The sequence below is a fragment of the Pongo pygmaeus genome, chromosome 5, assembly GCF_028885625.2.
Source record: "Pongo pygmaeus isolate AG05252 chromosome 5, NHGRI_mPonPyg2-v2.0_pri, whole genome shotgun sequence".
Lineage (NCBI taxonomy): Eukaryota > Metazoa > Chordata > Mammalia > Primates > Hominidae > Pongo > Pongo pygmaeus.
The window spans coordinates 96,824,603-96,852,570 of NC_072378.2; the positions used below are offsets into that span (position 1 = coordinate 96,824,603).

At 38.8% G+C, this 27,968-nt stretch overlaps 1 protein-coding gene across 8 annotated transcripts in view; it reads left to right on the top strand.

The window, feature by feature from the left end:
* The window catches only part of KLHL32 (kelch like family member 32), a 224,608-nt gene that overhangs the window by 188,309 nt on the left and 8,331 nt on the right, over positions 1-27,968 (top strand). For 3 of the 8 annotated variants that reach the window (XM_054490891.2, XM_054490892.2, XM_054490895.2), the window contains 4 exons: positions 6,992-7,718; positions 20,595-20,653; positions 23,962-24,154; positions 25,863-25,957. In XM_054490891.2, the coding sequence (XP_054346866.1) occupies positions 6,992-7,718; positions 20,595-20,653; positions 23,962-24,154; positions 25,863-25,957 (1,074 nt within the window). Of the gene's footprint in view, positions 1-4,664; positions 4,717-6,991; positions 7,953-20,594; positions 20,654-23,961; positions 24,155-25,862; positions 25,958-27,968 lie in introns of those variants that run through there. The other 5 variants (XM_054490893.2, XM_054490896.2, XM_063666440.1 and 2 more) reach the window with 5 other exon arrangements.

Sequence of the window (27,968 nt, forward strand, 5' to 3'; positions counted from 1 at the left end):
GACTCAAGACATGTCCTTTCCCCTCAGTATTTGTTCTTTAATTACAAACTCTTTAATTGGTATCATAAACCTATGGTCTTTATTTCTGAAGTAATCCATAAATGAGGCTCATTGAAAAATACTGCCAACCTGTTTTGAAGCAAAGCATTCTTATTTTTAAAACAGAATTTATTTTTCTAATTTATTGAATGTAGAAGTTATGTTTGGGCTGGGCGCGGTGGCTCACGCCTGTAATCCCAGCACTTTGGGAGGCCGAGGCAGGCGGATCATGAGGTCAGGAGATCGAGACCATCCTGGCTAACACGGTGAAACCCCGTCTCTGCTAAAAATACAAAAAATTAGCCGGGTGCGGTGGTGGGCGCCTGTAATCCCGGCTACTCAGGAGGCTGAGGCAGGAGAATGGCGTGAACCCGGGAGGCGGAGCTTGCAGTGAGCCGAGACCGCACCACTGCAGTCCCGCCTGGGCGAAAGAGTAAGACTCCATCTCAAAAAAAAAAAAAAAGAAGTTATGTTTGGACTTAGTGCATTTGCCTGGATTTTCCCTTGAAATAATTATTGATGGAAAAATAATGACAAGTAGATATAATAAAAAAATACATTGTATAAGTTAAAAACTTAGTTTCTAGTTCTAGCTTTTCTGCTAATTCATTGTATGACTTGGGTTAAGTCGGTTAACTTGTCTGGATTTGATTTCCATTTGTAAAATTGAAAAGCTTGAGCCAAGCAGACTCAGCTTTCTTCTTGCTCAAATATTTTATAATTTATTTGAAGGTTTAAAACACTGCAATGCTTATTGCTTTGCCAAGAATCTCAAATAGAAGTGGCCAACACCAAATATGTGAGGGAAGAAAACAAGGGCTTATGTATCTAAGTTTCGGGCACTGTATGCTGCAGTGTGGAGCCTTGAGGGCTTATAAAGGCCTTATAAGAAAGCCATAAAGATGAGACAATAAAATAGAAAACTGAAGCCTGTGATAGATAAATAAATATGTGTGTATGTATGTGTGAATAAAGGAATTGATACTACTTGTTTAAGAGAATCTGATAAATAGCCTAAAAACCGAATTTTCCATTTATGCCACAAATATTTATAGCAAACTGTGGGTCAGGTGCTGTTCTTAGCAAATATCTGAAGATCAATTGGTTTGAAGTTGGATTAAGCTGTAGCTAATATTCCTTTTAGGAAGGAGCAATTCTCCATTGTTGTCAGATGAATTGGGTCAGGCAGGGTGCTTGAGAGACCTTCTGTTGTACATGGAAATGATGGTCCGCTGTGTTGCAGGTGGTTTAGGAAATGTCTTACCTAATGGCCATGTTTCCTAAGCACTCTTTCGTAACGTCCTCCTAAACTGAATCTGTTGTTTCTTTTCCACACTTGCTGGCTTGGCCACCAAAAAGGCTGCATGCTCCATTTTCTTCCCCACTAAATCCTAGAGTTTAGGGCGATAGGGATTTCAGTACGCCAGAATAAATAAGATAGAATAGGATTCAGCTTACCATGAGTTGTGCTTTCTCGGTGTAATGCCATTATTTTAAAAGCCACCAGTTCCAGGAATAATTTTTTTCAAGCTTAAGCACCAAAATATACCACAAAGCTAACTGTTGCCTTTGGGTTCTATGATGCCCCAATGATAAATCAGCTTTCCTCTTACTGTAGTAGTCTTTAAGCTCCTTAAGTGGGCTCCCGGATTCCCTCCACCAGCATGGCAGTGAATAGTGTTAGATGAGGTTCACAGCACAGAGGTGATTTTGAAGTGGCCCATTGTTTTGAATTTTCTTTGCCATTTTTAAATTATTTATTTGAATAAACAAGAGTTATCTGTGATTTCAGTGGGGTTTCTCCTTTAGATTCTTATGAACGTAAAAACAGAGCAGAGTAACACTTTTACATTTATGTGTTTATTATTGCAAAGGCAAAAATGCAGAGTGTTTCTATGGCTTACCTTATGTTATCAGAATCAGCCATTGATTTATAGACTATATAGAACCAAGGTCTCAAAAAATGCTACCTCATCTGTAATATTAAGCTAATTAAGTATCTTATATCATAACTTAAGCATTACTTCAACTTCATTGGATTTATATCTGCTTAAATTTAAAAAACAGAGTGAATTTTCTCTGATAAGGCAGCAATTTACCATAGTGGATGGAACAGTTAATAAATACAGCTTCCTAGAGTAACTAAATTCATGACAGCCTGATAGGAGAATACTGTTATGAATGGAAATCTGTCCAAGGCCTTCCTATTCAAAGTGTGGTACATGGACCAGTGGCATATGCAACAAGGACTTTGTCGGAAGTGCAGACTCCTCATCCTCCAGTCCCTCACCTGCTGAATGAGAGCCTACATTTTGGCCAGAAACGCCCGTGTAATCTGTGTACATGTTAAGTTTGTAGTTGGTGACAAGATGGTTAGTTGTAAATTAGATTCACCTTTGATCTGAAAAAAAATATAAACCCAACAAGTAGGGATGACTTGTATAGTCTGAAAATATTAATAAATGATAAAAGTTGAAAGTTATATGAAATCTATGAGAAGTTAGAAATGTTGGAAAGAAATGAGATAAAAATATCTCAGAAAATGCAAACTAATAGTTATGCACAAAATATTCTGTAATACATAGTATTTGGAGAAATTGAACACAGAAAGCGTCACGACACATGTGATGGGGGATGATAGTAGACCACAAACCAGAAATTAATCAGTAATAGATCACAGTGGTCACCATTCCATGGCTAATTTTATTCTTTAGAGATTTTCTTAAAAGCATAGCATAGTTGAGGCTTGTGTGCTTCTCACGCAGTTAGTAACACTGCTTGCTAGAAAGATAAAGATAAACTGGAGGGTGTTCAGAGATGGGCTAGAAGATTGATTATGGCATAGGAAGAACTGATTTATGAGGAGACAGAAAAATAATTAAATGGGCAGCACTATGCTATAAAAAGAGCCTATGGAGACATGGATATTTATCTAATGTCTCTAGTGCTGTTTCCTGTAGTATCTATGTGGATGCAGAACGGTAAGGATATAAGAATGCCAAGAAATTGGTTGCAGAGCAAAGCAATATCAGCTAGAATTACTTGATTAAATTAGGAACAATAGCAAATATTACGTTTCAGAAATCTTTACCTGGTGCATAAGAAATGACCTTGAGCCGGATGACTTTATCCCTGAGAACTTTTAAAAACACTGTGGGCAAAGAGTGGAAAATTATTTATCAAGTTGCTGAACAATCTCCCCAGAAATAATTGGAACCCCATGTCTTGAAAATTCCAAGATTAGGGTAGAGAAAATCTAGGGTGCGGCATGTGGGAACTGTCTCCACTTCTGGCAGAGACCTGGTAATTGATGAGTACCATTTTTCCATATCACTCATTTCTTTTGCAATATCTTTGATTATTGCAGATATTACCATACATAGATAATTTTTTGTCAGGTTGGTATCTTATTTAGTTGAAAATGCTACCTTCTATAAAAGCATCTAGAGTGTATTGCTTGTTTGACCTCTACCACGTCTGCCTCCTTGGCACCTAGCAACATTCCTTTTTTCATTTCTCTCACTCTGTCACTTATTAAGAGATGCAATTCATGACATAGCAGAAGTGAATTCACTTCCGCGTTCACTTCATTCAGAAAACTAAAAAGACAAGCCCAAAATGCATCTTGCCTTTTTGGAGCCCTTTTTCAACTAGATGCAGAAACTCTGAATGTCTGAAATCATCTAGTGCCTTAGGGAGTTTAGTGATTCTTTTCACCAGGTGGAAAACCCAGTTTGTATTTGCCAAGGAGCAGTGGTCTGAGAATACCACATTTCCTTTTCCCTCCCTCAGTACACTTCCCCTGATCCCCCAGTAAAATCTGTTATCTGAACAGGGAAGCCCAGAATCCTGATTCCATGGTTCAAAAGGGAAGTAAAGCACGATAAAATTGAAGCAGGATATTTTCCTTGACATCTTTGCAGGCAGGAACCGGAGCACGGGCGATGGAGCTAGCTGGCTATTTCGGTGCCGGCAGGGGCAAACTCAAAACAGGTGCCTGCTTCTGTTGGTGTGGGGGTGGTTGTGACTCCCCTAAGAACGGATGGAAATCGCGTTGTTCTGAATTGCTTATCTGATTGCTGGGCCAAATGCTTATTCTACTTAGTAACATTTCTAAAGTTTGTAGCAAAACCTTAACATTATAAAAGAACAGATAATGAGCCATTTCAAACCACAAAGGAAGAAAGGAAAGATACCACAGAAAAGTCTTGGGGGGGGATCTTAGCCAACCACCCGTTACATCTCGGACTGGGTCCAGTCCAGGGGCCTTCCAGCAACACTGAGGAGTGGCCTTGGCCAGACGCCTTCAGTTGTCCCAGGACTTTATTCTGGTCACACATGGTGGCTAAGCCTCCATGAAGGGAAATAGAGCCAACATTCCTTTCACCTGAAGGAAAGAGAGAGCTGGCAGTGTTGCATCCTGTCCCCTGCAACAGGCATAGCTCAGAAGAAAGTCTGAGGACAAGAGACAGATCTGCATTTTACTCACCCTTCTGATGTATCCTAGGCAGACTCCCAGAAGAAGATCCTGGGCGGGCCTCCAGTTTCCCTGACCCCTTCATGGGTGGGAACTGGAATGCGGGTGCTGGAGCTAGCCAGCCGCTTCAGTGCCAGCAGAGGTAAACTTCACTCACTCGAACCCGCTGCACCCAACCCCTCATGGGAGGGAACATGCAGGTGAGTGAGTGCAGGACCTGGCAAGTGCTTTTGGGCACTGGCAGGAGCAAAACTCTGTGCAGGCCCCACCACAGCATCTAGTGGGGAGTGCCTGTAGCCCCCAAAGCTCCAGAAGGAGTGTTACAGTATGCCTTCTTTTATCTTTGCCATCTGTGGACGGCTTAAATATTAACAGCTCAGTAGAGGGTCACCCTCTTGGCACCTGAGTTCTTGTCTGGCATTCAGGAGGAATGAAGCCACACAAACAAGTTGAAGACGGTAAATGTGGGGGATTTTATTGCCAATGAAAGTGACTCTTAGCAGAAAGGGGAGCTGGAAAGGGGATGGGTGGGAAGGTAATCTTCCCCTGAAGTCTGGCCATCCCCTGCTCGACTCCTCTCTGAAGCTGTCAAGCTTTCCCTCTGAAGTCAAGCCACTTCTCTCCAACTATAGTCTCTGACATTTAGCTGCTGCTTCTCCTCTTGATGTTCAGCCACTTCTCCTCTCTGCTGGCTGTGTCAGGGGTTTTTATGGGTACAGGATGGGGGTAGGGTGGATCATGGGTGGTTTTGGAAAAGTCAACATTCCAGCTTGAAACAGGAATGTATGTTCTCACTTTGGGCTGCAGTGCCAGGCTTGAGGGTGGGGCCCTCAGTGGGGACCCACCTTCTTCTGCCCAGAATTTCCTGCCTCCTGTCCCCATCAAAATTATTTAATATTCTATTTCTTTGCTTCATTCTTTCCTGCTAATTCCTTCAGACTCACATTCACATTGTCTGGGAGAGCTACTTTAATGTAAGTGCTGCTAAGAATAATTCATATCAAATATGTTGACTGAGATGTTAGATATACTTCATTATACTGGTGTGTGGGAAGGTTTGCCAAACTTAGCTATTAAGTCACACTAATTAAATTACTTTAGGTGCTCCATAAATGAATTGTGTTTTTTTCATTGATGATTTTTTTTTTTCCTGAGATGAAGTCTTGCTCTGTCACCCAGGCTGGAGGGCAATGGTGCGATCTCAGCTCACTGTAAGCTCCGCCTCCCGGGTTCAAGCAATTCTCCTGCCTCAGCCTCCTGAGTAGCTGGGACTACAGGCACCTGCCACCACACCCAGCTAATTTTTGTAGTCTTAGTAGAGACAGGGTTTCACCATGTTGGCCAGGCTGGACTTGAACCCTTGACCTCATGATCTGCCTGCCTCGGCCTCCCAAAGTGCTGGGATTACAGGCGTAAGCCACCGTGCCTGGACCTGATGAATTTTTTTAATTTAAAAAAAAAGGAGAATTTCTTAAAACTAAAGCAGGTACATTGTCATAAATAACAAAATTAAACAATATTCTTTATTATTTAATAACAAATATATAATTTTATTTATAAAATTTTATTATAAATAACAAAATTAAACAATAATTTTTATTATTTATGACAACGTACCTGCTTTAGTTTTAAGAAATTCTCTTTGCTGATATCAAAATGTTATAACTCCTTTCCTTCTTAGAAGAGATTTGAAAGGAATAAAAAGGTTAGGATTACATTCTGCTATTATGTTCATAATGCAAAGATGATCTCCTCTATATTCTGTTTTTGTGAAAATGACTCTAACAAATTTCCAGTATCTTACATGTGCAAATTACAACTGTCTTCAAGGTAAAAGTTAATTGAGAGAAAAAATTAATAGGTTAGAATCTTACTTTTTCTTTTCTTGCTTCCTGACTGTTATACCTACTAAAGGGATGTGGGGTGGGAGGGGGAGTCTTTTTTCTTTCTAAATCATTCTACTAGTGTTATATTGATTTTCTCTCAAGTACACCCTGTGGTCTCAGATGATCACATATTTTCTTACGTTACTCATATTGATACAGCACCTTGGCTTATGGGTTGACATATATTACTTGAGCTTTGATGACACTTCCCACCATTGACATTTCTTGGTGGTGGGGTGTACTGAGCCTCTTTTGCATGAAACATAAGGGAACAGGCTGTTTCACAACAGTATTTTCATTCTTTGAAAATCAATTATTGTTCATCCCAAATGGTATCTGAAGCCCCCGTCAGTGTTGCTTCACATTGTTTCTTACCCCTACAGCAATGTCTTGAGTGCTTTTGTGTCTTTGCTGAGACAGAAAAAAAGTTCCTCACATGGGCATCAAAATATTCCAGTTATACTGTTTGTAAGAAAGTTTGTATTATTTCCTGCCTGGAAGAATACAGGTAACCTACCTATATGCTGTTGCTTTCTCTCTTTCTTTCTTACCTTTGTGTCTCCTCTCATCTCGCTTCCCTCTGTTTCAGCTAGCTGTGAGGTGGTTGGAGCACAACTGCCACTACCAGTACATGGATGAGCTCCTGCAATACATCCGCTTTGGTCTAATGGATGTGGATACTCTCCATACAGTTGCCCTGTCCCACCCCCTTGTCCAAGCAAGTGAGACTGCAACAGCCCTTGTCAACGAGGCCCTGGAATACCACCAGAGCATCTATGCACAGCCCGTCTGGCAGACTCGCAGGACCAAACCACGGTTCCAGTCAGACACTCTGTATATCATTGGTGGGAAAAAGCGCGAGGTCTGCAAGGTCAAGGAACTTCGGTACTTCAATCCCGTTGATCAGGAGAATGCTCTCATAGCCGCCATTGCCAACTGGAGTGAGCTGGCTCCCATGCCTGTGGGAAGGAGCCACCATTGTGTGGCAGTCATGGGGGACTTCCTGTTTGTGGCAGGAGGGGAAGTTGAGCATGCCAGTGGCCGGACGTGTGCCGTGAGGACTGCCTGTCGCTATGACCCCCGCAGTAATTCCTGGGCAGAGATAGCACCCATGAAAAACTGCCGGGAGCATTTTGTGCTGGGTGCCATGGAGGAATACCTCTATGCAGTTGGGGGCAGAAATGAACTGCGCCAGGTTCTGCCTACAGTTGAGCGATATTGCCCCAAGAAGAACAAATGGACTTTTGTTCAGTCCTTTGACAGATCCCTTTCATGCCATGCTGGATATGTGGCTGATGGTCTTCTTTGGATATCAGGTAGAACATACCTCATGTTGGATTTATCAAAACACACTTTCATTGTGGTATATATTTACAAGTCAAGCTTTAATACTGTGGCCATGTGTAATTGAAAGATTGAACCAAGCATGCCATTTTAGCTAATTAACATTCATTTATTGAGCACCTACTCTAGAGAGCAATGTAATTGGAAATAATACACCTTTCTGTGACTTTCTGAGTGATTAATGGAATAAAAATTCAAGGTGGAAATTGTTGGTCCATCACAACTGTCTTTTTCTACCAGATCTCCTGTCAGCTCTTGATTATTCATGGATTGTATTGCACAGCTTGTGGTTTATCTAGGTCCTTTGCTTTTTCTTTCACCCCTGGCTGCCTGACTAGAGCCATTTCATCAAAGACAAGGCAAGAGAAGTATAAGCCCAGTTAATCCATTTTTCTGGGTATAGCAATAGGTATATATCCAAGTAATCACTATGCTGTGCATTGAGGGAAGGGATTTAAGTTACCAAAACAAAGTTGTTGTTGTTGCTGTTTCAGATAGGGTCTCACTCTGTTACCCAGGCTGGAGTGCAGTGGTGCCATCTCGACTCACTGCAACCTCCACCTCTCAGGCTCAAGTGATCTTCCCACCTCAGCCTCCCAAATAACTGGGACTACAGGAGCACACCACCACACCCAGCTAATTTTTGTAAATTTTGTGGAGACAGGTTTCACTACATTGCCCAGGCTGCCCTCGAACTCCTGAGCTTAAGCAATCCACCAGTCTTGGCCTCCCAAAGTGTTGGGATTACAGGCGTGAGCCACTGTGCCCAGCCTAAAACAAAGTTTGTTTGTTTTTAATTATCTGTGAATGGTAGTTACTTGTGCCATTCTAACCCTTCATTCCTATGTACTCTCCTATTTTTACTGATGGTACAGTTTGAGCTCTAGTTTACCTTTTCATCTCTTTTGAAAACCTTTTGATTATGGAAAAAGTAGGGAAGACTAGAATAATGAACCCCATGTACCCACAACCCAAAATCCACAGTTAACTACTCCTTGTCAGTCTTGTTTTCTCTACACCCACAGACCCGTCACACCCCTCTGGGCTGCCTTTTTGCTTATACAGAAGGAGTCTGTGAGGCATATGTTATCAGCATCACATTATCAACCTGTGTTTTCAATCTTAGTTTTGAGAAAGGCCCTAAGTGTTCTCCTTTGAAAGGTTTTTCTATCAGGAAGAAAGCTGCATTTTCTCCCAGTTGGAAGATACTCACATTGTAACCCAAATGGAACTTGTTGGATTTCTGTGTCATCAAGCACTAAGAGGAATAGAAAGGGTAAAAAACTTAAATATTAAGAATAACCCTGATGTTTGTACTTAGAAGAAATCATTACTTTTAAGTACACCTGCAAAGGCTTCTCAGCTTTCCTCAATAATTGTCTCTAGTGTTCTAACACCTGCTCTGACAAAATTCTCCCTTGCACTTCTTTAAATTCATTTGGACTTTGACTGTTTGTTCTTCTGCTGCCCTCAATAACCAGGAAGATAGTCACAGGCTCAGCTTCTCTGAGCGGTGCCTCAGTTATTGGCAATTCACTGATGTTTATTGACAGAACGTAGGTCACTTCAGGGTTTAAGTGCTCAATAAATTAATGAATGAAGAGAAGACTAGGACTAAGGAAGCAGACAGATGAAGTGGACCCAACATTTACTGGCTCTGTACCAAAGAAACATTAGAAACAAGTATGTATGTTAGTATACATAGATATGTTTAAATTAAAACCTCATTTATCTAATTACTGTTCCTTTTTCTTTAAATATATATTTCAACAGTTAATAACCACCAAGACTATATTCTTTTGGCTGTGCTGGAGAAATTTCAAGCTAGGCAGCAAATAAGTCTTTGCTAACAGAAGGAACAGATCTGTACTTGTCTTGGATGGCAAAACAACGATGCGTTTATGAAATCAATGCCATTTATGTTTTCTCCCAATTGACATTCCTTTCATTGACTCATTTAGTTTCATATATTATTAATATACTGTATTCCTAAATTTTGCACTGCATTTTCTAAGTTTTGTATGAATTTCTCATAAATATTTTAATAAATATTCTGGCTGTAAACCTAGCTTGTAAAAGAATGCTGGGGTTTCCCTTACGTAGTCTTAAAGATATGATGATTTAATACCTTCTTCAGTGAGGCCTTAAGAAAGCACAGAAGCTCCTCTTAGACTCGCTAGATCCGTCGTCCTGGTATCAAGCTGACTTCCCTTTCAATATGGGGCTATATGTTTCCTTTTACATTTTATTAAATCTATCAACTTATTACAGATCCTTATTGCTATCTCACTTTGTTTTTCTCCTACTGTGAAAGGAAATACATTTTCTTTATTCTTCTTTTGCACTAATATATGCTGCCTGTGTTAACCACACTTAATGAAAACAATCACAATTTTCTCAGGTTTGTTTCTCCCTACCGTGTACTTGAGATGAGAAACTCACTTTGCTGTGTACAGTACAATATCTTTAATTGGAAAGAAGAGGAAATCACCAGTGACATTTCTAATACCTTCAGTCGTCTGCCTCTTTCCTCAGGCCCAGCTTATAATAAATCAATTGTGAATCTAACCATGAATAGGGAGGGGTGACTAGATTTGCTAATGGGCCCCTTAACAAAAATACAGGTATAGTTCACCCTGCCTATCACTGAGTTGGGAGTGTAACCTGATTTATTGGAGCAGATGAAAATGTTTGAGGCTATTCCTTATCCTTTACCAAATAATCATGTATTTCCAATTTAATTGACGGGGATTAAGTCATTGGCATCCTTCTGGTATTTTGCAAACTTTGCCTGAGGTGGGGGTAGTATGGATTATAGAAGGTGGATTTTAGGTTCTTGGTTCTGTTCTCTAGAACACAGAATGAATGTTTCTTTAGAGACTTGACATTTCCAGCGTGCTCACTCCCTTTCCACACCTCTCCCCCATTTCGGTCCATTTTGGGGTCAGGAAATCTTGAAACCTGTTTATAGTTTTTAAAGTATGACAAGCAGAAAGGAATCCAGAAAATCATGCTGTGTGTACATATCCATTAGCATTTAATTAAAGATGTTAGAGTCGAATTTTACGGGCTCCTGTAGCGTTTGACATTGTGACCCAATTCACAAGTGTTCCATACCATTTTGATTTGAAATTCACAGTATCAAGGTAAAATAAGCTCTTAAATATCCTACAGCTGTGTTTTTAAAATATATGCTCTCTGTTGGAAGGCATAGTTTGTGAACTACTAAAAAGAACCTTTTTTTGTGTGTGAGGGAAAATTAATCCTGAGCTCATCATGAAAAACAGCTTATTTTTTTCATTTTCATCAAATGATAGCAAAATAAGAGGCTAACTGCAAAGTTAGTGCTTGAAAACTATAAAAATGAGACAAATGTTATTGCATTTACTCAAAAGCAATATTTAGTGCTTTCTTGATTCTCTTGGTGAATGCCACATCCTTGTATAGTGCTGAGTCACAGATACATGAAATTAATTTAGCAAACATACTTCCTGCCCTCTAGGAGCTGGCAATCAAATAATTTTTCAGATATTTCATTAATGAAAGGACATTTGTTAAGCCTTAACTCCCTAGAAGCTATGTGTATTTTCATCTTGATTAAATTTATATGAAGTTTGCATTGCCCCATTTTAAATAACTTTAATTTATTCAAAGCTACTAACAGGACTTGGGTTTTTCTAGTATTAATTAAAATAATGTAAAATTTTATTAACATTTAAAAATATAATTGCCTTATCTTTTCGCAGATATTGTTTTACTTACATCTTGAGAATTGTAGACAAAGGCTGGGTGCAGTGGCTCACGCCAGTAATCCCAGCACTTTGGGAGGCTGAGGCGGGCGGATCGCCTGAGATTAGGAGTTCGAGACCAGCCTGGCCAGCATGGTGAAACCCCATCTCTACTAGAAATACAAAAATTAGCCGGGCATGGTGGCGGGCACCTGTAATCCCAGCTACTTGGGAGGCTGAGACAGGAGAATTGCTTGAACCCAGGAGGTGGAGGTTGCAGTGAGCCGAGGTCACACCACTGCACTCCAGCCTGGGCAAGAAGAGTGAAACTGCATGAAAAAAAAAAAAAGAAGAAGAATTGTAGACAAAATATTGGGAACTAACAGCAGGCATAGCAGAGGCTGAGTTGTAGTGTGCTGAGACCACAGACCGTGGTCACACACACACAAAACTTGTGCTGCACTTCTTATCCATCATGAGATGCTGAGCTCAAGTTCCTAACCTCTCCAAGTCCTGTTCTGGGATAGTGCTGGAGCATTAAAGTAGCATATAGTAGAGGGAACAGACTTTTAAACAGGTAATTTGAGGGTGACAGCAGAAGTCTTTCCAAGGCACAAAAGTAGTGCAAAGCAGGGAGTGACTATTGCAGAAGGCAGGAAAGGTAGCACCTAAAATAATTGAGGAATTATTTTAACACTGGAGGTGCCTAACTTAGCTTCGGGTCCATTGGCTACTTTCTATTATCCGTTAACTCCTCCCTGTCCTCATACTTGAATTTCATGGTCCAATCACTTCAATAATTATCTTGTCCTCTGGGAAACATGCAGTGTTTGACAAACCCAGTGATCTACTTGGTCTGTCCCTGTACCTAGGTGGCTCCACCTGTGGGAGGAGGACAATTAGTAGGAGGGCTTGGTATGGGTATATCCTCAGCACATCATGCACAGTGGCACTCTCAGCCCTCTCTACACCCTACTGCTACTCTCTCACCCCTTTCCTTCACTGGCTGGAACTTCTTCACTTTCCTCAAAACCCCCTCTTCTCAGACTCAGAGAGAAGATCTTTCCTTTGGTTTCTCAGAGCAAATCTAAGTGAGATAGTAGGAGGAGGAGGCAGAGAGTGTGACAAGAGAGATGGATAAGAGTTTGTCTGGAAAGGGGCTAAGGGCAGAAGTTTGGGAAACACTACAGGGATATCAAGGTCCAAAATATTTCCACTGCATTTTTTAATTGGGAAAATTGTAGTGAAAGCAGTTTCAGGGAATTGGAAGAAGGTGGAAACTAGAATACAGTAGTTTAAGGTATGATTGAAAAGTGAGGAAATAGAAACCCCAGGTACAGACTACCTCGGCAAAAAGTTAGGATAAAGCCTTTCTTAGTCTAATACTAATGAACAAGCGTATTTTCTCAACTTCATTCCCCAAATCTGAGCTTATCAGACAACTTTCCAATTAACAATCTGGCTTCCTGTATACATATAGGGAGAGAATGTGCTGTTTTTAGTTGTTCACATATTTTAGTTCATGTAACAGCCTCATTTTTTCATTATAAATTAATAAATAGCATTTTGGCTTTAGGAAGAATAAAGGAGATTAAGAAGGAAAGAAAGGAAGAAAGAGGGGAGTTTGGCTGAGAAAAGGAAGCAAGAGGGTTGTTTGGCTGAGTAGCTAGAAGACGAAATCCAGAGGTGAAGGAGGGATTTTGTTTGTTTGAGGATGCAAGGGCACTGAGCATATATATTAATAAGGAAAGAGAGTGAAATTGAAGGTGTAGGGAGGAGGGGCATCCATTTGGCTGGTAAACGCTGAGAGCATTTCCCAGGTACCAGGAACAGTGAAGAGTCCTGAGGATACAATATTGAAAACAGACACAGTGTCCTGAAAGGCAAGGAGCTGGGCAGGGGGTAGGTCTTGAACATGAGAAGGGAGGGACCCTTAAGCCTGGAGGGAAGGAGATAATTATGGGTGTGAACCTAGGTAAGCTCACAAGTGAGGGGCAGGAACCTGAAGAGGTTTCTTGTAGATTGATTCAAATGAGAAACAGGTCTGTCAAGATTGTGCCTGTCAGGACTAAGTAGAGGGCCTGAGGAGAGTGACCTTGGAATAAGCCTCTGAGAGAAAACAGAGGGAATTAACAGGTTAAAGAAAAATAGGTGTTCAGAATCCACACTAACCTTGGAAACCACAAAACTGTAGTGGCTCTGTTTTCAAATTTCTGTCGTTTTATGATGCTCAGCAGAGGACTGAAGAAGGAAGATCTGTGGATTCACTCATGATGAAAGGTTTTGAGACTGGAATAGTCCAGAGAATCCTCCTGGAAGGAGTTCAGCAAGCTAGGATCCCAGTTAGGTGAGAGGCAAGGGCTGAAGGTTTGCTTGAGGGAGAAAAGTGTGTGTTGCGGGAGTAAGTAGTAAGAGAATGCCCCCTTGTTGTCCCTGGAGGCGGCCATGATGTGAGGAAGCCACTTGCCTGGTAGAGGTTAGGAGGTGGATAACTTGGCACATCCACTTAAAAGTTCCTAGTGAATTAGAATGTCCATGAAGAATTAAATCTTTGTTGCTTTAGATCCTAGCAACCAGCTGCTCCCAGCAGTTACTTTTTCTTTTTTTCACTTGTGCCCCAATCTTTCCTATCCCCAATCTGAAAGAGGTGAAAACAAAGCTACTGTAGTATTGAAGTGAGGTGGAAAACAAACAGAAATGTAGTATTCTACAATGCTTGTTAGAGAGCTAAATGATTTAAAGGAAAGAAAGCAATCAGATCACCTACATTCTCCAAATAATTAACAAAGCTTTCATCCTAAACTGTCTTACCTGTATCCCGAATAAGTTGCACTTTGTTGATTTACCCTCACATCACTGCCCAGGAAATGAGGCTTGAAGAGGTTAAATGACTCCCCAGATCACACAGCTTATAGATGACAGAGTTAGAATTTGAACTCTGTGTCTCTGGTTCTTTAGACCATGCTTTTCCCACCAAACCACACAGGTTACCAGTTGTTTATCGTGACAGTGAAGGTCTGCAAAATAGATGCTTAAATTGTAAAAAAAGAACTTCCAAATGGCATAAAACTGAAAGTAAATGATGCACAGAAGCAGAGTGCTATCTGGAGATTTGTTTAGAATCAACAATCATTGATTGTCCTTAATTGCTTAACTGTCCATCCTTCTCAGGGGAGAGAAGAGACACATAATGTCTTTCTGCGATTTTACAGTTCAGTTTCTAAAACTTAAAATGTAAAGAGAAAGGTGATAAAATGGAACTACTCTAAAATACATTGGTGTAGATTAGAAATTTTTTTCTGAAAGAATTACATACTACAGGAGTCTAATGGCCTTTAAAATTGGTGTTGTAAGGTTTTGTTTTGTTTTTTTTTTTATGTCCAAATCATTGGCTACAAAACTCTTCTCATGGAGAGAACCGCCTTTGTTTAGACGATTGATTTGTGTCTAACTAGATGGGTCTAGTAAAAGACAGTAAACTAAATGGTGAGCTGTATTGTTCTACCAAAGAATATGTGAACAATATCATTTGCTTTATTCCCAAGAGGAGAGAAGATGGTTAAAGCTACACCATAGAAATAGAGAATGGCTGAAGAACTTAGTTGATGGTGGAAGGGAGATAAAAGATCCAAGAGCACAGCAAAGCTGGGACATGAAAGACAGACAGAGGTGGCCTTAAGAGTTTGACCCTGCTGGGAATGTGCAAAAATATTTGGAGGCAGGATTTCAACTTTCTACGGAATGAGGAATGGGAGTTACAGTGAATATTATTGAGATTATAAAGGGCAGGTGAATCTAATTGATATCTGCATTATGGTTGATTTCACCCCCATTTTATCATTTCATTTATTTAAAACAATACATAATGCATACTTTACATATTTCTGGGTCACAAGTTTGTACCTATTTGCTCTAAATGACATAATTTCTGTTTTCAAATGCAGGAACCCTGCTTTTATAGGTATTTTGTAAATTAGAGACTTCACAGGTTTTGAGTATATTAAGTACCCATCATCTGTTTGGGTTCCTCAAGTATGACAGAAATAATATGGATACTAGTTTTAATTTAATGCATGGATTATGCATGCTTCTATTCAAGATGCTAATTTAGTGGAAAGATTCTTGGCTGTAATTGTTTAGTATTATAAACATCCAGAAAATATGGACAGTCTAATGTCATATAAAAATAGATGTTTGGTTTTGCATTTATTATAAATGTTCCTATTGTATTACTTTTTTAAAGGGCTAACAATGAGTGTAGCCCTCTAAATAGTGACTAATAGGAACCTGCACTTAATGACAGGTTGTTCCTTAGGTAATTAAATTGTAAGCGTGAAGTTATAGTCTTTCAAGAACTGGAGAAAGTTTATGGAAATGGTAAGAAATTTTTATAAACAGCTACAGGATTGTAGCAAACTTCCCTCTGTGGATTGTCTCTATGCTTTGCACTCTAGTTCATCTGAAACCTATGAGGAATGTATCATCATCACTGTTTTGCATATGAGGAAGCTGAGCATGGTTGTGTTAAATGGCTTCCCCAAGGATACAGTCATGTAGGACCCATGTTAATGCCACAGCCTGTCCTGAAACTCTTCCCTTAGACTAGTGTGAACCTGGCCACTGCAGGTCTCCAAGACAGTTGCAGAGAACTTGAGATGGTTTTCCTCAATCCCGAATTTGCTGGCAGAATTCCAACCTGGAGCATGCTCCTCCACCCTGCGTGTGGGGATCAGTTCTTTGCATCCCACTCTGTCCTGGTGGTGCGTTAGCACTGCATTACCAACTGTAGGCATCTACTCCTGGAGTTTACTCTATTTACCAACAGAGGTATTTTTTGTCATTAAAAAAAAATCAGCAGAGCCATCAGACTTGACCCAGTCTGACCACGTACAATGAGAGCAGTTTTTCTATACACTCTATTTTATGAGCACTGCCGGCATTGACCAGTTGTTGCTTTTGAGTAGAATATGAGTTTGAGAGTCAGTGATCTCAGTAGCAGAGACAAAGGTTGCTTGTTTGGCAGTCGCTTGTCATCTCTCTAGTATGCACTCATCCATTTGTCACAACATTTTGTGGCGAGTCGTACAGGGAAGCTTAAGAAAAATGCTTTTCTCCTGTCTTGATGATAGAAAGCATTTCTCACTGCTGGTAGCATGGTGGTAACTTTTCATTCCTTCTGGCAGTTTTTAAAGACTTATTTGACTTTAGGGGAACTTGCAGTATATCTTTAAGTCACAGTTCAAAAGTATAAGACAGGGTTGCTCATTTTCAATTTTGGCTGGAAAGTCTTAACTTTCACTGTGGCACTTCAAAGTTAGAGAAAACTTGGTTTTAAAAATGGATGCTGATATGAGATGGCATATTTAATGACAGATGTATCTATAGAAAGCTGTTAAGATGCAGATTATCCTCCCTGGGGTGGGGGAGGGAGATCAAAACTGCCAATCTATAAAATATACTCGATAGAGGAAGGCATGGAATCTATCTTTGCAAGTGCTTTGATTGCAGGGGACAGTATAGCAGCATGTGGCATCGTAACCCAGAGCAGACAAATCAGCTTGATGACTTTCAAAGCCAGGAATACTGCTGCAGGCAAGGGTACTCCAGTCTAGGAGAAATTAAAACATATAGAGACTGTTATTAATTCCATATCTATTTTTGTATAGTCAAATCTGTATGCAAATCCTTAGCATCTCATTTCAGCAGATTAATCTAAAAGTGAAGAGTGTTATGTGAAGGGAATGTAATGATAAAGCCCTGCAAATGAGTAACACTGCTAAAGAAATGTGGGCTGCAAACTGGGATGCTTTTTTAAAATGTATTTTAGTATTGAGAGAAACATGACTTTTATTTATATGCTCATTTGTAAATTATTTCAAAGGGGAAGGCAATAGAACCAGTTTCCAAGGTTTTTCTTTGTAATCCTGACTTGGCAAAAGTTGCAGCACTAGGTTTGTTAGGCACCTCCTGTGGTTTAACATTCTAGAGGGAATCTATTAATATCAAATAACTGGGACTTTAATTTTTACTCCCAACTAGTAACTTAATATCTCATTTCTAAACATTGTCATTTGAGTGAAAATTTGGATGTAAGGGTAAAGAATCTAATTACTGAGTGCAGATTAAGAAGAAACTGTATTATAGATGCATTTGTGGAAGACAGTAAATAATAATTCTGGAAAGCATGGAGATAAATTGTATGCCCTGCTTGGGAGAGGGGATGTAATAGCTACATTCTAATCCATTGGTTATATGTTTAATCTATAATGGGCAGAGTCTGATACATACAGTAATGTAAGCATTTTCAAATAGTGTCATAAAACAGATAGTTTACTGCAGTAGATATTAATTATGTCCCATATTTCTAAAACAAGTAGAAAAACTTTTGAAGTCTTTAAATGATGGGTGGAGCTTTGCCCTCTGTACCATTTCAGTTAGAGAAGTGATTGTAGGCAAGCTGGACATTAATCTGGTGGTTATGGCTCAGATCAAAAGCACTAGCAATTATTTTAACCCTGAAGACTTGTGAAGTCTCAAGAGATTAAATTATTCTTGTGTGGTTATGCTGAGAAAGAATTATTGAACATTCTGTTTTTAATCACACAAGAAAGGGAAAGTTGGGAGTAAAAGCAAACACAACTCTATATTTATTTTGACACACATCTTGACTATATAGGCATTTCAGCCTCAGCTTTCTTAAGTGTGTTTTCCTTTCCTTTGATTTCATTTTTAAAATGAGATATTCGATGAGAAATCCAGAGAAGACTTTCTTTGAGAGCAGGAAGCTCATGTCTGTGTTCTTTGTGGATTTCTCTGCAGACAAAGCTTTCGTTGATCTTTAAAATCTTAAATCTGCAAGCTGCTGAGAGAATTTTAAAAATAGTCCTCTAGTTAATAATAGCCAAAGCCAATTATATGAAAGATATAATCTCCTTCCTGGAGTTGAGTGAGAGAGTAATGACTGGCCTGGATAGATTCCTTCCCCTTTATGTATCCATTAGTTTTGATTGATTATTCCAGCTCAGTTAAGGATTCGACACTAATCCTCTGGATTCTTGTTGACTTGACTCCTAGCCATGTAGTTGATGGTGGTGACCTATTCAAAGATTTGAATTGTCAAAGCAAAAACTGCACCAGATAAGGTTACACAGAGAAAGAAGACTTTATTCAAGACTATAGCAATAGGAGAGAGAGATCAGAATACAGTTTGAAATCAATTCTATTAAACAAAGTTTTTAAGAGGATGGTTTTTAAGCACTGGGGTGATTTAGTAGAAAAGTACTGAAGAACATTTCAGGGGAGCTTGATTAATGGATGTGTTGTACCCATGCAGTTAGTTATTTCTGAGTTGACAGTTTTGGTCTCTGTGATTAGGCCATCTGTGTTTGGTGCAAATTGTTGTCTATCACAGTTAGGGTCCTTGGGAGACTGAGGTTGCAGTGAGCCGAGGTTGCGCCATTGCACTCCAGCCTGGGCAACAAAAGCGAGACTCTGTCTCAAAAAAAAAAAAGTTACCGTCCTACCTTCCCATAGAGGCTGGGATATAGAGCACTATCTTCCTTGATGATTACATTTCAAAGGGATGGCTCTCTGGACTTTAAGGAAGATATTATTGGGTTATAAAACTGGCAAGCAGCTTTTAAAATGATTTACATCTCAAAGAGGGAGAGAAAGAAGTTATGATTACAAGTTTTCTAAAGTAAGTAATCTAAGAAAAGGGAGGTCAAGGGGCCTAGACTCAGGAAGCAACCTTTTTAGTTTAGTTAAGCTGGGGGAATGTTAAGGCCCTCTTGGTCAGTATTTTAACAGTGTTTTTTAAATTCAAAAAATTCTAGTAGGAAACTTTTTTTAGTCTGGCTTAATTTTATATCTTTATTGAAAAATTAACTGCTTCTTTGTGATACTGATTAAAATAAGAATATTATTCATTTTACACCAGTGTCTAGAACTGCATGTAAGGCAATATTTCTAAAGATAGATTTCTTTGGTCCCGTATCCTTGATATTTTATTATCTAACATTTAATATCTACTGGTGATATTTTCTTACTGTGCTGTTTTTTTTTTTTAGGGTTTTTCCACTTAATGGTAAAACTTAAAGCAAAATGAATAATTTCTGGGTTTTACAGGGCTCAGTATACACTACACGTATGAAAAGAAGTATGAGGACAAATAAGAGAAACTTAGCTGAAAGTGAAAGTGTGATGATTTTTTAGTGGTTCTTGATTAGGTGGGTCTCAGGTGTCTTAGATCTAAGCAGTTGTCAAGAGAACTTCAAAAGAATCGACCACAATAGCAGTTGCACCGAAGAGCCCTAGATTTGTGCTGCCCAGTGTGGTAGCCATTAGCCACATGTGACTTATTGAATCCTTGAAGCACGGCTAATCTGTACTGAGATGCGTTGTGTCAAATATACACTGGCTTTTGAAGACTTAGTATGAAAAAAAGAATATGAAATATATAAAATATCTTAATAATTTTTATGTTGATTTCATGTTGACATGATAATTGTGGCTATATTGGGGTATATAAAATTTATTAAATTTAATTTCACTGTTTCTTTTTACTTTTTATGTGGCTACTGGAAAATTTATCATTGCATATGTGACTTGCATATGTGGCTCTTGTTATATTCTATTGGACAGCACTGGCTTTAGATCTTTTTTGATAAGTAATATCAAGAGATATCAAGATATCACTATGTTAGAGTACAGAGGTTAGAGCTTTAAAATTGACAATTTAGTGAAGGACAAGAATTTTCCATATAACTATGTCCCTGGCATAAATTGTATAGAGATTTGTCTATGTGTACTATGTTCATTCTCACTCCCTAATACTTTGCCCCTCATTCTGGCCATGCAGAATAGCTTGTCAGAATTGGGGTCCTCTTGGTAATGTCAGCATACTTGTTGCTTGCTCTTAACTGGATTGCTTCCGAAATGTTTCTTGAAAATGAAACTGCTTCAACAATAAGCTTCTTAATTATGTCATGGGCTCACCATGAGGGTATACAAACAGATCCTCAGCAGTAGCTAATTTTCCTTTAATTGTATCTCATTCTTATGTTGGAATATCCTATTTCTTATTCATGAAAAGCTCTAACACATGTTAATCCATTACAGGTGGAGTAACTAATACGGCACAATATCAGAACAGGCTAATGGTGTATGAACCTAACCAGGTAAGAATCATATAAGAACACCTCATTATCTTAATTAAAATAAATTTTAAAAGATTCCAGAATAATTAGTAATTGGAATGCCAAGTCTACACACACAGATATGCATCTTAAGCTTATATAGAGAAAAGGAAGCATCTGAATAAACTGCTTTTTGGTTCCTTTTTTTTTGTTTTGTTACTCAAAACATTTCAGCTGCTCTAGTTTTGTGCTATACACAATACATCACCTTTTCAGAGTTCTGCATAATATAGAAATGATTTGAATTGTCCTGTTGCAACATCCTTCTGGAAGGGGCTGCCATTCTAGGAGGGGATCATGCTTATGGTTTATTCTAAAAAACAAGTATTAACTTAATATAGCCCAAATGACCTAAAACAGTATCTAGGACAAGTCTAAAGTAGAAGTATATGAAGAGTTTGAGAGATGGGAAGTATCTGAAGAGTTTTCATCTAACAGCTGGGGGTTGAATATGCATTTGGATGGTGCCTGTACCTTCTTTTGTCTATATTTCATGTACACCCAATTACTACTTTCCCCCAGAAGAAATATTTTTATTCTCTTTTCCATATACCAAAATATGTATGAACCTTGGCAATTGTCTGCTGAATTTTGCCATTTCTATGATTTTGGTAATGTAAATATTTTTGATTATGACGGTATTCCAAAATGATTTGTAGGCTTAATATTCATCAGCTGAAGGTAATGGGATATGACACAACAGATTGGCTTTGGCAGTCTGGGTTGGGACTGGCCACCAAATCTATGTCCATAGTAGACTCAGTGTATTTGGTATCTTTTTATTTTAGCAATTACTTGATTCTGTATTTAATGAAGGCATTTCTCTCTTTGCAAAGTGTGTTTCCTGATGTCATTAGAAGCTGTAGATTTCAGAGACCAAATGTCCATGGGTCAGCTGCCTCAAGAGGGATCATTAATTGCGTTGCTTGAGTTTGGTGCACACGTGGTTAAAGAGGAAGAAGGTGTTAACATTTCTCAAATGAGTTCTGTTTCATGTTTGTACACACATGCTCTTTTAAAAAATTCTGCTGGCATATTGTTTACGGTGGGTACTGGCAAACATCACATCTGCTTGCATCTTGCTCAGAATCTCAATAACTCTATCATTCAGCCCTGGTGCTTATTTCTCTTCTAGGCCTTTGTGGAGAGTCGATAATGCCTGCCATCTGCCACAGAGCACATTGCTACCTGCCAACAGGCAGGCTGGGGTGACCTCTGCTTCCCCACCACTGATTAGTATTCACACGCTAGCTTATTAGGAATGACCCCACCAGGCCTCTCTGTTTCTTTGCCTTTGCAGTGGTTGGCGGCTCACCTGGCAGGCACTGCAGTGAAGGAAGCTAAAGATATAATCAGGGGATGCAGGCAGGCTTTGCAAACCAGATGGCATCCATAGTCTAGTGGCAGGGGACTGGACTGCTAATGCAAACATTGATTCCTAATACTGTAATGGGTTGTTTCATAGAAAACACCTAAGAAAAGCATCCTCAGAGTTTTGAGTTAAATACATTCATGTGTAATGTATTATAGATATTAGCAAAATAGCTGAAAGGCAGGCTTGACTATTTTATTAAAGAAGACATTTGATTGGAAGGAAATTCTTATTATATGTTCGAATGAGGGAACACATAAATGCAAGCTTTTCAAGCCGTACAAATCACTTCTTTTCTTGAGTGTATCTTTAAAAGAGCTAGTCTATATGCCTATTAGTGAGTGGACCAATTTTTATACAAAATGTTTATTGTTGTTGTGTCTTGCTTCTTCCCTTACAGTTTTGTGAAATGGTGAAATTCTATGTATTCAAAACATCGTATGACTTTTTTTCTGGCCGAAATCCAATTTTTTCTTGGCAAAAAGGAATCTGGGTTCTTCCTATATGCTTAGTGTTTATGTAGAAAGAAAACTGTTAGGGTTATTTACCTGTCCATTACTTTCTTTACTTATCTGTCCATTACTTAGTTGAGATTTAAAATTAAAGTCATATTTGGTCTTCATTTAATTTTACAATGAGAACCTTATTTTAAGAAAGGTTGGGCATACTCTTCCCATTACTGAGGGTGAACAAGAACCAAATATTGAAGGTTTCACTATTCCCTAAAGTTATCATATAAAAAAGTCTTCCAGCAGGGTGCAGTGGTTCACACCTATAATCCCAGCACTTTGGGAGGCCGAGGTGGGTGGATCACCTGAGGTCAGAAGTTTGTGACCAGCCTGGCCAACATGGTGAAACCCCGTCTTTACTAAAAATACAAAAATCAGCCAGGTGTGGTGGCACGTGCCTGTAATCCCAGCTACTTGGGGGGATGAGGCAGAAGAATCGACTTGAACCTGGGAGGCGGAGGTTGCAGTGAGCCGAGATCATGTCACTGCACTCCAGCCTGGGCAACAGAGCAAGACTCTGTCTCAAATACAATACAAAACAAAACAAAACAAAACAAAACAAAACTTAGTCTTCCACCAAAACAAATAAATGTGTGCCTAGAAATAACCTTTCCCAATTTGGCAAAAGATGTGACTGTTAATGTATTAAAGGAGGCTGATAAAAGGAAGTGTGGGTGGTTTGTTGCTGAACCAAATCTTAGCTCTTCCACTGATCTCAGGAGGTTAATTTTGGAAAGAACAGCAAAGCCATTACCCTAGCTTATCTAGTGGCCTGAGGTACCCAATGATTATCATCACATCATTTTGAAAAAATGAATATGTATTGAACATTTTTCATGTACATTTTTCTAAGTGCTTTATGTGTATTAGCTCATTTAATCTGCACAATAGGCTTATCAGATAGGCATTATTATCCCCATTTTACAGATGAGAAAACTGGCACAGAGATATTAAGTAAATTGCTCAAGATCACACACAAGTTATAAACCCAGGTAGTCTGGATCCAGAAACTGTTTTCTTAATCATTGCACCACTGTATACAGTATACCTAGCCATTTGCTTTCACTCTTAATGAATTTGCATGAGTAAATTCTCTGAATTGGGTGAGATAAACATCATGAAAATGTCAATGTTCCCCTGATATAATTCAAAATGCGCTATAAAATGCAACACAAACTAGAGAAGATGCCATGTGTAAATCTCAAAAAACAATTAGAATATGTGGCTCTTTTGTACTTGTTCTCATGTAAGAAGCCCATACCTTTCAGCATATATAAACAACATTCAAACAGAATGTTGATCTATTGATTGATAAACATTAGGGTTCCCACTACTTATGAGGCACTCATTGCTGTTTTCTGACATGGAGGTCTCCTACTAACAGAATACACTTAAATTTCTTTTTTCAGAATAAATGGATAAGCCGCAGCCCCATGCTGCAGAGAAGGGTCTACCATTCCATGGCTGCTGTACAAAGGAAGCTTTATGTTCTTGGAGGCAATGACCTAGACTACAATAATGACCGGATCCTTGTGCGCCATATAGATTCTTACAACATAGACACTGACCAGTGGACACGTTGCAATTTCAACCTGTTGACTGGCAAGTATCTTTGATTAAGTAAATCAGGAAAAGTAGATTCAAGAAGTCACCAAACTTGTTTCATAGACATCTTTAGGGCATCACTAAATATTAAGTGCATAGTTGTAGAAGAACCTGCATTTATTAACCAGAAAGGTGTGTATCATTTATGTTCTAACAGAACTACTCATTTAGGTAGCTGAGCATCTAGTTTCTCAGGGCCTATATTACTACCATTATGCATATCCTCATATGGCTGAGGGGCATGTCAAGTCCATTATCATCCATCAGTATTAAGATGGAACTCTGATACAAGTAGGAGGAACCAGACACTGAAAGATTTAATAACTCTTTACAGAAGGAATTTATTGTTTAGTTCTAACTGCTTTTAGTCTTATTTCTTGTGAGTTCAGGAGTTTAGGAGCATGGTCTTCATTATTTGTCACTGTCAAATATTGTTTCTGGGAGTGTTCTCCTAGAAATGAAACCCTTAAGTGGTTCTGTGCACAGGAGTTTAGCTGCATTTCTGGCCACAAATACCCATCCAAGCATTTACCACAGGGCAACATTAGGTATGGACCGTCCTCATCCCAAAAAAGGATGAAAGTAACACGGTGAACAACTTACCCCTCATGTTTCTTTATGGAGTTAATAACTTTTTCCCCCTTGTCAGCTTGCATTGTTAACATCTACAAGTGATCAGATCCCTTCCAGGTCTGCTCAAATAATAGGAAAAATCACAAACTGAAAACGGTAGGTTGGGTTAAGACATTTTAATATGCTGAGTGGGCACTCAATCCCTTGCAGCTGCTGCTGGGGGAGGCAATGCTGGGAATCTAACCAGAGGTTTGGATGCTTGTATTGAGCTCCTGTTTTTGAAAAACGATTTTTGAGGCCCACTGGACAAGGACTTAGAAACTCTCTAAGTTTTAGCGGTACCTTAGGCCCTCGATTCTGGATCTGTGATTCTGCCTGCTGTAAGATCCAGCTTATTTATGACCCCAGTCAATCCTGTGTCAGCCCATCAATAAAAAGAGACTCTTCCACTCTCTGATGGCCTCCAGGGAAGAATATGTGGTAGTGAGTTATTCTGTCTTCTTTTTGAAATGGGAGGGGAAACCTTTCATCATTTTGGCGTGTCAGTATCTAGGGATTATCCAGGCTGGTCCCAGCTCAGGAACTTTAATATAATCTTTAAAATGTTGGGTATGTAAAGAAAGGTAGGGTAGCAAGTTGATCACTCTCCTCTGCCGTTTGTCTTCATTTGGGGCATGCTAGGGGCATGGCTCTGCTTTATTGGCTTCTTGGGGTTGCAGCTGTTACTTTACAAATGTAAGCACTTGCTAAAAAGCATTTGTGGGTACTAGAAGAGGTGTTTGCATTTCTATAATATACCTTATTTCCACCACTGTAAATTAATGGCATATGACATAGTATAGAATTCAGTTCTACATGGCTTACTATTGCTATATTTAATGCTGTACTTACTAACTTGGCTGGCTAATAAGTGTTTTGACCTGGTTCTGACCCAACACAGGTTCATTCTCTGAGAAATAGTGCTTAATTTTTCTGAGTACTGGGAGGCAGTGATTAGTTGCTGCAAAAATCCCATGGAGTATACAAATGTGCCACAGGGGAAAATTGTAACCCTCAGTGGCAAAAGGGTTAATTAAAATATGTAAGAAATGGATTTATTTTTTTTCTTTTTATTCAATTCTCTTTACTTTAGGCCAAAATGAATCTGGAGTTGCTGTCCATAATGGGAGAATATATTTAGTTGGTGGATATTCAATTTGGACAAATGAGCCTCTGGCTTGTATCCAGGTGAGTGGTAGAAGCTCCTTTTGAAGTTTGTTCAAGTGGTTCAGCGAGGTTACATTTTGCAATGCTGCTACTGAAGAAAGAGATATTTATGTTTAGAAAGAGGCTTAACATCCCTTTTTTTGTGCAACTAGTTCAGCCACTAAACTTCATACTGTATCCTAAAAATGATGCCTAAATAAATTATTGAGCCCTATTAAAAATAAAAATGGGGATGAATTTTGAAAAATATATATAATATATATTGGAAACTGGGAAACCGGGATAGCTTTCCCTTTCTCATAAATAAAAAAATTCTAAAAATCTTTGGCAATAGTTCCTTCACATCCCCCAAGCTTTACAAATACTTCCTTTCCACACCATTGCCTTATTTTCTATATTACAGTTCATTCATTCCCACAAATGCCACCTACAAGGGTGTTCTTCCTCCATGGCAGAGGCTGTGAGCAGTAGTGGTTTATGACTGGTCTGATAGGGACAGCCTCTGTCCCAAAGAATAGCCCTGGTGTATCAGCATATGAGCAGCCCAGGCTGGGCAGGTTGCCAGCTGGGCCTTTCAGAAGAGCAATAGCCCTCATTGATAGACACATTCATAGTATTATTCCTATTATTATTTTACAGTTATTACCATAGTTTTCTCTTTTACATGTTCTCTGATAAAATATTGACATGTATTAGCCCTGACCTTTCTTCCTGACCTCCAGAAAAGTATATCCTTATAACTACTTTTATTATCTAATCGCATCTTTATGGGAAGATTTTTAACAACTGCATCAATATCTTTAATAGTTGCAGAACTGTTCAACATTTTTATTTCTTTTTCAGTCACATCTCATAAAGTACATATATTTTCAAGAAACTTCCATGTTGTCTAAGTTTTCAAAATTGCTAGCATATAGTTCTTGTGTTATCCTTAGTTATATCTCCCTTTACATTCATAATATTGTCTCTTCTTCTCTTGATTTGTCTTGACAGAGGTTTGTCTGGGGAATTTAAAGTACTTCTGTTATTCATATAGGTGAAGTTAAAAAAGTCAAGGGTAAGGTACATATGGAAAATATAATTAACAAGCTTGTCTGAATGGATATGAGTTCTGATTGAGCAGTTGGAAAGACTATATTTTTCTTGGCATACATGGAACATTTACAAAAACCAGTCATGTACTAGGGTTAGGGTTAAGAAAACTTTAGTTAAAAAAATTAAGTATTGGTTAGTATTATGTATCTCTAATACAATGCAATTAAGTTAGAACTTAACAAAAAAAACCCTACATAACTGGAAATAATAAAACACATTGCTATATAACATGGGTTAAAGAAGAAATCATAATGGAACTCAAAAAAATTCCCAGAACTGTGATAATAAAAACAATATACAGCAAAGCATGTGAGATATAGCTTCATAAGTTAGAAAATGAACCAAAAAGTAATCTCAAAGAAAGTAGAAGAGGAGAGATGATAAAGATGAGAGAAAATTAATAAACTGGGAAACAATAGTACAGGAGAAAAGAATTATCAAAGCCACACACACATGAAGAGCCACATAAGACTTTAAGGGAGTTCACTGAAGGCTGCCTTGTACTGGTTTTAGTTAGTTAATGGAAAGCTGCCTTGGACTAGAGCTTCGTCCTGTCTTTCGGATAACAACAAATGAGCAAACTTTTCTCTCAAAGAGTGCTTCTAGTCTTGATCCAAGCATGTATTTTGTAGTCCTTCATAGTCTTTTAGGTTTCTTTTTATTTTTTGCTTTTCAGAATTGGTAGAACTTAGAACTGGGCAACAGTTCTGTATAGTGCTGGAACACTGTTTTTTAAGTGGCTTTGGGACCCTTCATTTGATCACTTGCACAATAGAAGTAAGTTTGGGTTTATCATGAAATAAAATTGTAAATTTTAAATACATTTATGAGCATATTTCTACTAATTTTAGTATCCGATTAGCTCAAGGAATAGAAAATGAGTGGAAATCGTAACATAATGAGGAAATAAAGAAAATACTGTACATATCAAGTTTAG